General features: G+C 31.8%; 1 protein-coding gene across 4 annotated transcripts in view; it reads left to right on the top strand.

Moving 5' to 3' along the window:
- The window catches only part of SNX16 (sorting nexin 16), a 36,310-nt gene extending 23,442 nt beyond the window's left edge, over positions 1-12,868 (top strand). For all 4 annotated transcript variants that reach the window (XM_069466304.1, XM_069466305.1, XM_069466303.1 and 1 more), the window contains 4 exons: positions 267-336; positions 9,233-9,369; positions 9,963-10,085; positions 10,832-12,868. In XM_069466304.1, coding sequence (XP_069322405.1) covers positions 267-336; positions 9,233-9,369; positions 9,963-10,085; positions 10,832-10,928 — 427 coding nt within the window. In that variant the 3' untranslated portion in view covers positions 10,929-12,868. The remainder of the gene's footprint in view (positions 1-266; positions 337-9,232; positions 9,370-9,962; positions 10,086-10,831) is intronic.
- The last annotated feature ends 402 nt before the right edge of the window (positions 12,869-13,270 follow it).

Here is a 13,270-nt window from a genome sequence, read left to right on the forward strand (position 1 = left end):
ATGTAACAATAAATTTGCAGTCTCTTTTTGTTCATAAGATCATAGAAAATAGCTTAAAATCTTTGTATCTTCTATAGTTTGATATTTGTATTTGGCTACTTGAATTAAAGCACATAACCAACTTGCTTATTTTGGTATATCAACAAAACCAACTTGCTTGAAAACACTGTATAGCTTCAAAAGAACTTTTGCTTTTTGCTGTCTTTTGTGAACTTATTTGTACCCTAGCTAATTTTTTTTTTTTCTTTTTTTTCCCCTTTGAAAAGCCTTGCAGTGAGAGAATTTCTTTGTCTGGATGATCCACCAGGTCCATTTGATAGTCTAGAAGAAAGCAGGGTAAGTGCTGTATCATATATCACATGAAAAGAGGAACAAATAATACAGTACAATAACTACATTGTTTCTTAAATGGAATGGCAAACAGCAAAATATTATAATTTCAGACTATGATAGTTTTGCACAGAAAGCATTTAATGTTTCAAAGGTTTCTTTCATTGAAATACATGGACTTAGTTCAGTGAAAAAATAAAAATTCAAACATGTCATATTGTCAATGAAGCTGTAAAATTAAATCCTGCATTCTTTATTTTTACTGTTTCAAAAAAATAAAATGATTTGGGAATTTATTTTTATTACATTTATTAGTACTATTTATATTCTCAGTTCTCATCCATCTAAGTGTCAAAGTAAGGAACCTACAGCTAAAATCAAATTTAAAACTTATCTTCAGAGGTAGAAGTGATTGTCATCAATTCAGCTCACATTTGATGCTACTCAAATTACATTAATTGACGTGTTAAAGTGGCCTATTTTTTGAAGCAATAGGCTAGACTCATAAAACAGATTTGGTAATAATAGATTAGCTGGGATTTTATGCAAAATTTTGCCCCAAATGTTTAATGGAGTTTAAGTGGAACAGATTTAACTGGTAGATTTTTGTAATGTTTTTCAATCAAACTGAGTCAATTCTTTGTGTTAGAGTGAATGCCATAGCCTTTTTAAAACAGCTTTATTGAAGTAAAATTTTCATCTGTAATATTCACCCATTTGCTATTCCATTTTGTTAATAAATATATAATTTAATAATCTTTTAGTAAATTTAAAGAGTTGTGCCACCATCACCATAATCCAGAATATCTTAAAATATTTTCATCACCTCAAAAATAATTCCCATGAGTCATTTTGCAGTGCAGTCATCCTGCTCTTCCAGGCAGCCACTGATCTGCTTTCAGTCTCTACACATTTGCCTTTTCTGGGTATTTTATATAAATAAAATCATAAAATATGTGTGTATATAATTAGTATACAATATACATAATCTTTTACATATACAGTGTGCATAATATAAAGTATACGCAATCTTTTGCATCTGGCTTCTTTCACTTAGCATGCTTTAGAGGGGATTCCGTGTTATAGCCTCTATCATTATTTCATTACTTTTTATTACTGCATGGGTTTTCATTGGTATGCATATGCCGCATTTTGAGGGACAAACAAAATGGGACGTTTTGCTTGTTTCCAGTATTGTGCTATTGAGTAATGCTATGAACAATTTCATATGACATTTTGTGTGGACATGTTTTCATTTCTCTTGGGTTGATCACTAGGAGTAGAATTGTTTGGTCATATAGCAAGTTTATGTTTAACTTTTTAAAGAAACTGATAAACTGTTTTCTGAAGTGGCTATACCATATTACCTTTCCATTAGTACTCTAAGAGAGTTCCAGTTTCTCCATGTCCTCACAAACATATTATTTGTTTTCTGAATCATAGCCATTCTTGTGGGTGTGCAGTGATAGTTCATTGTAGTTTTAATTTGCATTTCCCTAATGATTTTTTATATTGATCATCTTTTCATGTGTGTATCTCTTAGTTCAAAATATACATGAGTTAGTGCGTGTCAGGTATTATAACTGGGTAGGGGAAGAGGAGAAGTTGATTTGTGTCAGGGTTTCTCAACATCCACACTATTGGCATTTGGGGCTGGATAATTTTTTGGTGGTGGGGGGTAAATGAGGGGCCGACTTATGTATTGTAGATATTTAGCAGCATCTCAGGCCTCTGTCTACTAGACAATAGTAGCACCCCCTCGTCATGCCAATCAAAAATGTCTCCAGACATTGTCAAATGTCCTCTAAGTTTAAAATCACCCCTGGTTTAGAATCACTGATTTAAATAAATCACCAAAGCAGTATTAAGTTTATACTCTCAACAAAATATTAATAATATGGAATGTATCTCTTGAATTTTTCTCTAAAATAAATGCATTTTCCTGCAACTATACTTGAAAATAAATGTTTCTTTGGACAATAAATTTGAAGAAATTTTGTGCTAGCTCTTCTCTTTCAAAATAAGGTTTACAGTGACCTTACAAGATATGTATCTCTTTCATCTACAGACTTACTTAAGTAGCATCTCACTTTAAGAAAAATTCTAAAATGACTATTAACCTCCATCCCTTGGAATATAAAATTAAACTTATTCAAATGATAATGAAGCCTCAGTCCTATAAATCTTTAACCTATTGAAGGTTCTCCCTTCCCCGTATTGAAGGTAGTCATTTCTATCCTCTCATATACCTGTACTAAAAGAGGGAATAAAGGTTAAAGGTATAAATTAAGTCTACCTTCATTTTGGGAAATTCAGATCTATTACTTATATGGAGAGAAAATAATTGGAAAAATGAGGTCTTACTATACTAGCATTAATGAATAGTTTCTAATTAGAAATGAATTATCATTTAAAATAATTTTTTTAAAAACATGAATTATGAGTACAAATAAAGCTAAAATTCTTATCCATTCTCCACTTAAATTTTGATCTTCAGTTATTATACAAGTTAAGAACTTAATTTTCTTATTTCTAAATTTGAGAAACCCAGAAAAGCAGATAAAGAATGCAATGTGAGTTGTAATAAATAATGAAACTGTTTTTTTAGGATGATTTGCTAGCAGATTTTCCAGTACTGATGGAGCAGTTTGTTCTCTGTCATATCACAGAAGAAAATTATATACATCACAAGTTCTCCTTTAATTAACATTATAATTAATTACATAATACTGTTTTTTATGTTTTGTTTTCTAGGAATACATGCCATTTTGGTCTTATGAGCAGGGCTAAATAGTTCCATCAACAACATATTCTTCCAATGACTATTCTATTAACAAAGGCACAGTCTTCATTCCTACATACACCTTTCCTAAGATACCCCCTTACTGGGATGGATTTTAATCTTAGAAGAAATCTAAGAATTTACATAAGGTATATTCCTAGGAGTGGAATTGTTTGGTTGTTGAATATTTTCCTTTTCAACTTTATTACATAATGCTTAATTATTCCCCAAATTTGTTTTACCAGTTTATACTTTTACCAACAATATATTTTCCTATTGCTCCATATCATCACTAACAGTATTGTCAACCTTTTAATTTTTGTCAGCCTGATGGATATAAAATAGTATCTTGTTACTTTAGCCTCATTTTCTCGATTGCCAGCCAGCTCAGATATCTTTTGTATGTTTGGTAGCTGTTCGGGACTTCTCTTCCGTAAATTTCCTGTTCACATCCTTTGTCATATTTTCTATGGTTTTTGTTCTTCCCTATACCCCAGGACATAAAAATATTCTCCTAATATCCTTCTAAATAGATTTGAACTTTTGCTTTTAACACTCAGGTCCTTGAATTGACTTAACTTTTCCTGTATGGATGACCAGTTATCCCAACATCATTTATTGAGTTCATCTTTCCCTTACTAATTAAGAATTCTTCTATCCTAAATCATTCAGTATGAATGGGTCTGTCTGTGGTCACAATTCTTTTTCAGTAGTCTATTTCTTTATCTCCCTGCTAGTACTATACTGTGTTAGTTACTATAGCTTTATAAATAATTTTAATATCTGGCAGAGCCAGAGTTCCCTTCCTTATTCTTCTTTCAACTTGGCTATTCACTATTCCATATGAATTTTAAAATCAACTTGGGAGTTCCATGAAAAAATCCTATTGCCCTTTTATTTGGAATTATGACACATTTATGGATTACTTTTGAATAGCATTGTCTTTATAATATTGAATCTTTCTAGCAATAGATCTTTGCTTATAAAGGTATTTTTTTTCAAGTTTTTAAATAAAGGTTTAGATTTTTTATCTTAAACTTCTAAGGAAAGCCATAGAATTTATTCTTGTTTTGTTGATGTGATAATTGATATTTTATTACATTCTAAATTATTACCAATGTCTTATTGATTTGTGTATATTTATTTTGTGTGTAATATCCTTGCTGAAATCTCTCATTAGGTTGTAGATCCTTTCAGTTTTTCTATATAGGTAATCATATCCTCTGCAATATTAACAGTTATGTTTTTGCCTTTCTAATGCTTAATATCTTTCATTGCATTTTCCTGTATTATTGTACTTGCTATGATCTTTGGAGTTAAATTGAAGTCATTATAGTAGAGTTCCCTTTTCTCTCTTCTTTAAAGGAAATGATCTTATATTTCACCACTGGATATGGTGTTTTCTGTAGGCCGGTGGTAGCTGGGGTTTATGTTTGTTTACTTATTGTCTTTGTTTTTAGGTTAAGGAAGCTCTATTCTTACTTTGCTAAGAGGTTGTAGAGTATATGTATTTGTGTGTTATTAATGCTTTTGCTTGCATCTATAAAGATTGATCATATGGGTTTTTTTTCTTTAATATGTTAGTGTGACGAATTACATTCATAGATTTTCAAATGATAAAACATTCATTTGTGGAGTTAATGCATACATTTACTATTTTTTTAATTGCTGGATTTAGAATAAAATGATTTTATTTAAATTTTTGCATCTATAATTTTCTTTTTGTTACTGCCCTTGTTGGATCTGGCATGAAAATTATATCAGTTTTATAAGTTGGGTAATAGTCTGTCTTTTTCTATTCTCCAGAACCATTTGTTTGTTCCTTGAATGTTTGTTAGAACTCCCCTATAAAACAACCTGGATCTGATTTCTTTTTTTTTTTTTTTTTTGAGACAGTCTCACTCTGTTGCCCAGGCTAGAGTGCCGTGGCGTCAGCCTAGCTTACAGCAACCTCAAACTCCTGGGTTTAAGCAATCCTTCTGCCTCGGCCTCCCTAGTAGCTGGGACTACAAGCATGTGCCACCACGCCTGGCTAATTTTTTTCTATATATATTTTTAGCTGTCCAGATCATTTCTTTCTATTTTTAGTAGAGACAGGGTCTCGCTCTTGCTCAGGCTGGTCTCAAACTCCTGGCCTCCAGTAATCCTCGCATCTCCTCGGCTCCCAAAGTGCTAAGATTACAGGCATGAGCCATTGCACCTGGACACTGCTGATTATTATCGTTGAGACAGTGCTTGCAGTCTTTACAATCTGTATATATGTGGTACATTTTCTACATTTTCCATGTATGCTTAAAAAGAATGTGTATTTCCAAATTATTATACTCACAGTTCAATATATGCTCATCAGATCAAGCTCATTAATTTTATTGTTAAACTGTTTTAAATCTTAACTGATTTTTTTTCTGTTTAATCCATTAATTACCAAGAGTATTATTGCATTTACCCATTATGGTGCAGATTTGTTAAATTTCCTCTTGTAATTATGTGTTAATAGTTGAGATATTCCTGGTAAATTATTCCTTTTATTATTATATAGTGACTCTTTGTGACTTATAATATTTTTCACCTTGAAATGCATTCTGCCAAGTATTAATACAAACTATAACTTTTGGTGGGGGAAGAAGAGCAAACATTTGCCCCTTTCCTGATAAGTATATTTCTAATCTGTCTGTTACCTGTGAGTTTATTCTGATATGTAAAGTAATTACCAATATATTTGTATTTATTTGTACCATTTTATTTTACGCTTTTTGTTTACCTTGCTTTTTTAATGCTGCTTTTTTCCTTCCTCTTTTTTTCCCTTTCATGTTTTTTAATCAGTTTTCTTCCCTCTTTTTTCTCTACTCTTAGTTTCTAAGTTCTGTAGTCGCTGTCTTTTATTTGATGGTCATATGTTGTTCTCATCTAATATTTTAGAATCAAGTTGTTTACAGCCCTCTCCAAAGTTAGCCATTATGATGTTTCACATTGTCAATGCTTTTGATTTACCTGAGTGTCTACCATTTTCATTCCTTGCCATTCTTTCTTTCATCTTGCTCTTTCCTTTGGGGTTCAGTTAACTTCTTCTCAAAAGTACTAGTTTACTAGTTCTTTCAGTGAATGTGCTGGTAATGTTTAGGTCTTTGATGTTTGAATTTCTTTTAATCTTGCTCTCATTCTTGAAATGTGATTTAACTGAGTGTAGAATTCTATCTTGATAGTTATTTTTCTCAGTGCTTTGAAGTGTTTACCATTGCCTTTGACATACACTGTTGTGTCACATCTACTCTCAGCGTATTGCTGTCCCTTTATAGTAAACTGTTTTTTCTTCCTGGTGTGTTAGAGATTTTCTGTTTGAGGCCAGGCACAGTGGCTCACGCCTATAATCCTAACACTCTCAGAGGCTGAGGAGGATATTGCTTGAGGCCAGGAGTTCAAGACCAACCTGAACAAGAGTGAGACTCCGTCTCTACAAAAAATGGAAAAATTAGCCTGGTGTGATGGCATGCACCTGTAGTCCCAGCTACTCAGGAGGCTGAGGCAGGAGAATCACTTGAGCCCAGGAGTTTGAGATTGCAGTGAGCTATGCTCACGCCACTGCCTGCCATTGCGATAGAGCAAGACTCTGTCTCAAATAAATAAATAGATTTTCTATTTGATTTTGATATTTGCAGTTTCACTATCTTGTATCTAGGTATGTATTTATTTTTATTTGTCTTCCTTAGAATGCATTATTCTTCCTAAAATTCACAAGGCATTGGCCCATGGTTTTAGATTCTTCAGGGAGACTTTACCTCACCCACCTAGAGACCAGACTGAGGCAATCTTTCTTGAAGTATTTCTATGTTGATGAGTGACTTTTATTAATAATGATTTAGCTCTTTTGGGCCGTTGCTTTATTCCTGAGTACCTCATTTTTTGTTACTAAAACCCAAAATGTGCCTGGCTGCAGATATTCCAACCCAACAGTCAAGGTTACCATAATACAGCTTTTCTTCCTACTCCCGGCAGCTATAGTTTCAGTGCACATGCGTGTGGCACTTGTTTTAATTTCTCTTCCCTTTTGACCTCCAAGATATACCTTTGTTTCCTGTCCATTTAGCTATTTTAAAAGTTGGGATGTTAACTAGGTGTTTTATAGCTGGAGACTTTAGTTTATCTATTCTACCATAGTGTTATTAATGGAATTTATTCATTGTTGATTTTATTTTGTTTTTCAATATGATCTTAGATCCTATTTAAGTGATAATTGAAAACTGTTCGTTTTTTTCATAATGGTGTGAATATATATAGATTTTTAAATGTAAGGATGTTTATAATGTCATTATATGTGGTTAGTTGACAAAGCAAGCCTCAGAATGATAATGTATTATATATTCCCATCTATATAAAGACAAATATGTGAGAAACTGAGAGTAGTTTGGTTGGAACGTGAGGTATGTAAAGTACCAGAGGAAGGCAAAGGTAATGGAGCAAGCTGTGAAGTTGGGGTGAAAGGCTTGTAGCACATCATAAGGTACCTCGTTTGCCAAGGTGAGCTACTCGCCCTTGTCCTTTAGGCAGCGTTGAATCATAGGTAACATGCTCAGATCTACTTTTTAAAAAACAGTTTGAATTGGAAGAGTACCAGTGGGTAAGCCAATTGATTTACTGATGTTAGAGTTTATTTAAGAACTAACAGCAGTAGAAATAGAGATAGAAAGTAACTAACAAAAACACAAGAAATGTTGATGAAGTATGAGAAAGTAGAAAACATTGGATTGCCCTTGAGCCATAGAAAATAGGGAAATAGAATAATCTAAAGTGCCAATCTGGTAGCTCGATGATTAGGTATAAGAGCAGATGTTCCCTTGGGAACATTTTTTATTTGACTTGCTATTGATGCATCCAATTGAAGAGGAGCAATAGGCATTCAATAATGCCTATGTAATCAGGAAAGGTCTGGGCTGGAGATTAACAAAAACAATCGGAAGTTGATAGCATAATTTTGCCCAAATTTGGGTGATAAATTTTTTTATGGAGTTCATTTTGAAAGGAAGGCAATGAGTTAGTAACTAGAGAGACTCATGAGCAAGAGAGTGGTAGAGGTAATTTTGTTTTTTTATAGAGAGATTTTTAGAATTTTCCTAATAAACTTCAAGCAAGTTTATTCGGTATAGGGGCCAGAAGAGGGCAGAAAGTTTGAAAATTTGAGAGAGAGAATGTAAGTGATAGAGCAAGCTTCCGAAGAAGTTAAGCAGGTCTTACCTTGAAGAGCCACATGTTCTTGAGGACAAGAATAGAATCCAAATATAGTTAGGATTCTGAGAGTCAATTATTTTTTTTTTTCCTTGATGTAGGATTCAAGATCATCTGCTGGCTTTGGGAGTAGCAATAGTAACATAGTGCAGAGTATTTGGGCTGTGGGCAGGTAAGGGTTTAAAATAGTCACAGAGGACACGAGGAGTGGTAGATAACTATCACTAGATAATAGCTACGAACAATTTAAAAAAATGACCAGCAGCACTGAAAGCTTTATCAAGGTGACCAAAATAGTTTCATGGCATCATACATTGTGATAGTGTGATTTCATGAATTCTAATCTTTATTTCAGCTATATTTAGCATCTTGGGTATAAAGTATACGGAATGTCAGTTTTGAGTGAATATGGTGAAAGGATTGGCAAGGGCCAAGCAATGTCGAAAGTGCTGCCACAGAAGTTGCTATTACAGTAATATGTCTACTCTGCTAATACAAATGGAATCAATAGCCACGGTGTTTTTTTAAGTGTAATCGTGTAGGACTAGGCAAAAATAGATTGAGGAGAATAGAAACCAAAGCAGTAAATGCTAGTTATTTTTGTCCCAATTCTACACTACAAGGATATCACATACTCACCCCAGGCACACAAGCTTATTACTGTAATAATTCTTAAGAAAAAGGACTTGTAGTTGTAAGTCCCCCTGGTGGATGGGGACTAAGAAAGCCAAGATAGCATGGCCTAAAAAGATAAGGGTAGAGAACAAATCATTTGGGGTTGTAAACATATAATTTTGATTATCTATGTTCCTTGACTCTTCAGTAATGCTCTTAAGAAAGATACTGCATAGTAATTAATTTTATTCTTTTTCTGCACGTGTTTGGTTTTGTTTCTTTAAGGCTTTCTGTGAAACTTTAGAAGAGACGAACTACCATTTACAAAAAGAACTACTTGAAAAACAAAAAGAGGTAGAATCACTGAAGAAACAGCTCAATGAGAAGCAACTTCATATAGACACTTTAGAGCACAGAATCAGGTTTGTGTTGTGATACTGGTATTTTTAGTCTGACTAATTAAACTCTTAATACTCCGGGTTAAATACTCTTTGTATTTTAATATGATTTAGGAAATTTCTGATTCTGAAAGTTAGAGACTGTTAGCATACTTCCTTGAAGATTGGGAAAATTGTTTTGATTTTTTTATTTAGGAAACTGAACATTTAAAGGATGGGAAACACCAGGAAAATAAGCCTCTAGCTGCTCAACAAGATAAACATTATTCATTTTAATCATTGTTAAATTATAATTAAGTAAATAGCCACTATTAAATAGAATACCATTATCCTATTTAAATAATATCTTAGTTTATGGGCTTTTATGCCACCTTTTCACATATAAAAGCTCTAGTTTGCTTTCTCATCAGCATACACTGAATTGATACTAAAAAAAATCATTTTAAATTAATCATAGCTACTAATTTCTCTGTTGACTCCCAGAATGAGCTATTTATTAGCCATATGACTACATTAAGATTTAACAACTGAAGACTACTGAAGCAACATGCATTCGCAACAATAAATATACCTATTTTATTCGTAGAAAATAACTTGTTGCTGTAACATATTTTTAGAACACTGTCTTTGGAACCTGAAGAATCACCGTGTCTGTCAGGAACAGAAGATGGTGGACAGATCCTAAAGGTGGAGTCCTCTGCACTTGAGGTTGATCGTGATGTCTTGGATGAAGAATCTAGGTATACAATATTTAGTTTATTGTAGCCTGATCCTTTGAACAATTGGGAGAAAGTGGTCCTAATATTCTATAGAGGTTTTTTGTTTTTTTTTATGAACTCTGTTATTGTATCATGAATCTGCTGAGCAAACAGAGAAGGACTATAGATAATTTTAGGCTCTTCCTAAAAATGTGTCTTTGGCATTAGGCTATAAGTTTTCTCATTGCTTACTTTGAATCTATTAACTGGGTTCTGACCCAGGTGATGCATTAATTTTGTAAACCTTGACAAATTACTTTAATCTCCCTCAATATCACCCTTTTTCCATTCAAAAAGTACAATACGATAATAGCAACTACCCTGCCTTGCCTAATAGGAATGATGAAAAGGTAATATATTTGAAAGCACATAGAATTTTTATTACATACAAATCCAGTGTAACTGTTAATAGTTTCATGGTAATGGTTGAACTATAATTATGAGAACAAATTTTATGTTGGTAAAAGTAATTACAAACTAAATTTTTGATGGTAAATGGAGTTTAGAGAGCTGAAAGAGTTTAAAAAATAAAATAAAAAGCACATCTCCAAAGGTGTTACCTGGCAATAACTTATATTTCTGCTTGAATATTTAAATATTCATGTACATTAAGTACTTTTAAGTATGTAAATATTCTTCCCATAAAGTAAAAGATTTTTAAATGTAAAAGTGAAGTGAAATAGCATGCATCCAATCCCTTCATTTATATGTTTCTCTGTTTTTTGCAGAGCTGATAATAAACCAGGCTTAAGCTTTAGCGAATCTGAAAATACTATATCAGAGATAGAAGTAGCAGAAGTGGCATATGATGCTGAAGAAGACTAATATATCGTAAGCAGTTCCCTCCATTTTTATGTTTCAGCAAATTTACAATAGAGTGGCAAATACTGTTTAAAAAGAAAAAAAAACTGTAAAACATTTACAGAAGAGAGCAAGAATGCACATGTATAAAGTTTATATGAAGTTTTTTTAAGTTATTGGGATGAGAAATATATTCACTGCTGCTTTTAATTGTATTTTTCCAACCTTGTATTTAATACTCTAAAAAAAAAAAATCTCGGTAGAATTTTGTTATCAAAGTCCACGTTTAAATACTGTGCATAAATTATGATGTTTCGCCTGTATATTACTCAAAACTAGTGTGTGTATGTTTTAAATCACCAGTTATATTAATGAAATGGAAATTAATTGCATGTTACTACCTAGGTGATATGTATTTCTTTGTATCTCTGACATGTTATATTTTCATTAATAGTTTAAATCAATGAATATCATAGTAAAGATAAAAATGAGTTGAGTTTTAAATGTTGATATGTTTACTGTCTTTAAATAAAAATGGCTTATTTGAAATGTTAATGCTATTTTAAAAAGAAGATGACTTTCTAATACCAAAGAAAAAGCATTTGAAAGAGCTGTAATCCTATAGCTAAAGAGATAAAATAGCCTTGATTTTAAAAGCTGATTCGTTAATATCAAGATACTATAAGTGTCTCAGATTATTAGCATGTTGTACGTGTTTATTTTCCACATAATCTTTATCTTAAATCTACACTGTAGATTCAGTGAGTTTGCCGCTTTCAGGACACTACCTCTTGTTGCTAATCAAGGCAAATTCTTTTGAAAATATAGATTCTAATCAGATAGGGAGATATATAAAAAGGAAAACAAAGTAAAAAGCCATATATACTGCAAAGTTTCTAACTAGCTTGACTCCTGGCATTGCATTTTTATTTCTATATATGTGAAGATGTTGTTATACTGTACTACGGCTGATTTTCTTTTTAATACGTTTAGCCAAGTGATGCACTTTATGATAATTAAACTATTTTGTGCCAAGTTTAATTGGTGAATTTCTTTAGTAAGTAGAGTTAGGAGAAAGAATTATGTAGTGCCTTTACTATTTCACTTTTTACAAAAGTCTCCTAGGGTCTAGGAGATAAAAAATGTTTATGTTTGTTTCAGTTTTGTGTACAATTATTGGAAGTGCCTTGTTTCATTTTTATAGTGTGAAGTTACTCATTTATTTTTTATTTCTACTGCTTTGCATATTGCTGTTAATATGCATTGTAATCATGCCATCAGTTTGAAATCCTAGTTGGTATATTGAACTGTATATGCTTTCTAAAAACTGAGGGAAATTTTGGGGGGAAATAGAATAACAATCTCCATTTTTTTCTCTACCATTAATGTTTAGAAGTTTATCAGTATCTTGATGTACATATTAAGATGTGTCTGTTTGAAATCCTACTGACAAAGATAAACACATCCAATGGCTATTACCCTTTGATCTAAAAAGGAGACTACTTTTTACCAAAGTATGAAAAATTTTAAAAATCTTTGTCAAAATGCATAAGTATGCTGTGACTTGGAATATTTTTCCACAATGTATTAGAAATGTGTTTACTGTCATTAGAGACAGAAATAAATATAATTAGTCTGCTTATTCATTTTAAAATTATCATTCTCGACTTTTTAAAAGGCTTAAACAGAACAATCATTTAATCAATACCATTTTGAGTCTAACAAAATAAGATGATCTTTGCCAAATTCTAGATATTATAGTGCTGCCTGATTTTAAAGTGAACCATACACTTTTATAATTTGGCTTTTCAGAAGATTATATTTAAAATTCTGAATGGGTAAAGAAAAACTTCTGTTAATTAGGTAAACCATTATTTATATTTAGAATTTACTTTTTTTTTACTTTTTTAATGCATTTTACTCCCAGTATTATATTCATTTAATAAATTATTTTTTCAATACAACAGTAGTTGTTAAATACTATTTTCCCCCTCCACTTTCTATGTTATTCTCCCTACCCCCTACATTATTGTAAATTGAATTATATTTATGTGCTGCATTTCACACATGTGGAATGAGTCTATGATTTTTTTTAAGTTTACACTTTATATTACTGATCATTTTTTTAAAGTCTTTGTAAATAGGTGTAATGCACTTCAAATGTAACCAATAATAATAAATTGAATGTAACTAAAACAGAAAACATTTTGTGGATAATCTTTTAACTTAAACTTTTAAAAATTAAGTTCACATTTAGGTAGTACAACCATAAAACTTAGCATTTTAAAATGTATTTTATCTACATTGAAATTAGCCATTTAAAACACATTTTTTAGAAAGCCTTGTTTCTCAGATAAATCATCTAT

The sequence above is a fragment of the Eulemur rufifrons genome, chromosome 3 (assembly GCF_041146395.1).
Source record: "Eulemur rufifrons isolate Redbay chromosome 3, OSU_ERuf_1, whole genome shotgun sequence".
Lineage (NCBI taxonomy): Eukaryota > Metazoa > Chordata > Mammalia > Primates > Lemuridae > Eulemur > Eulemur rufifrons.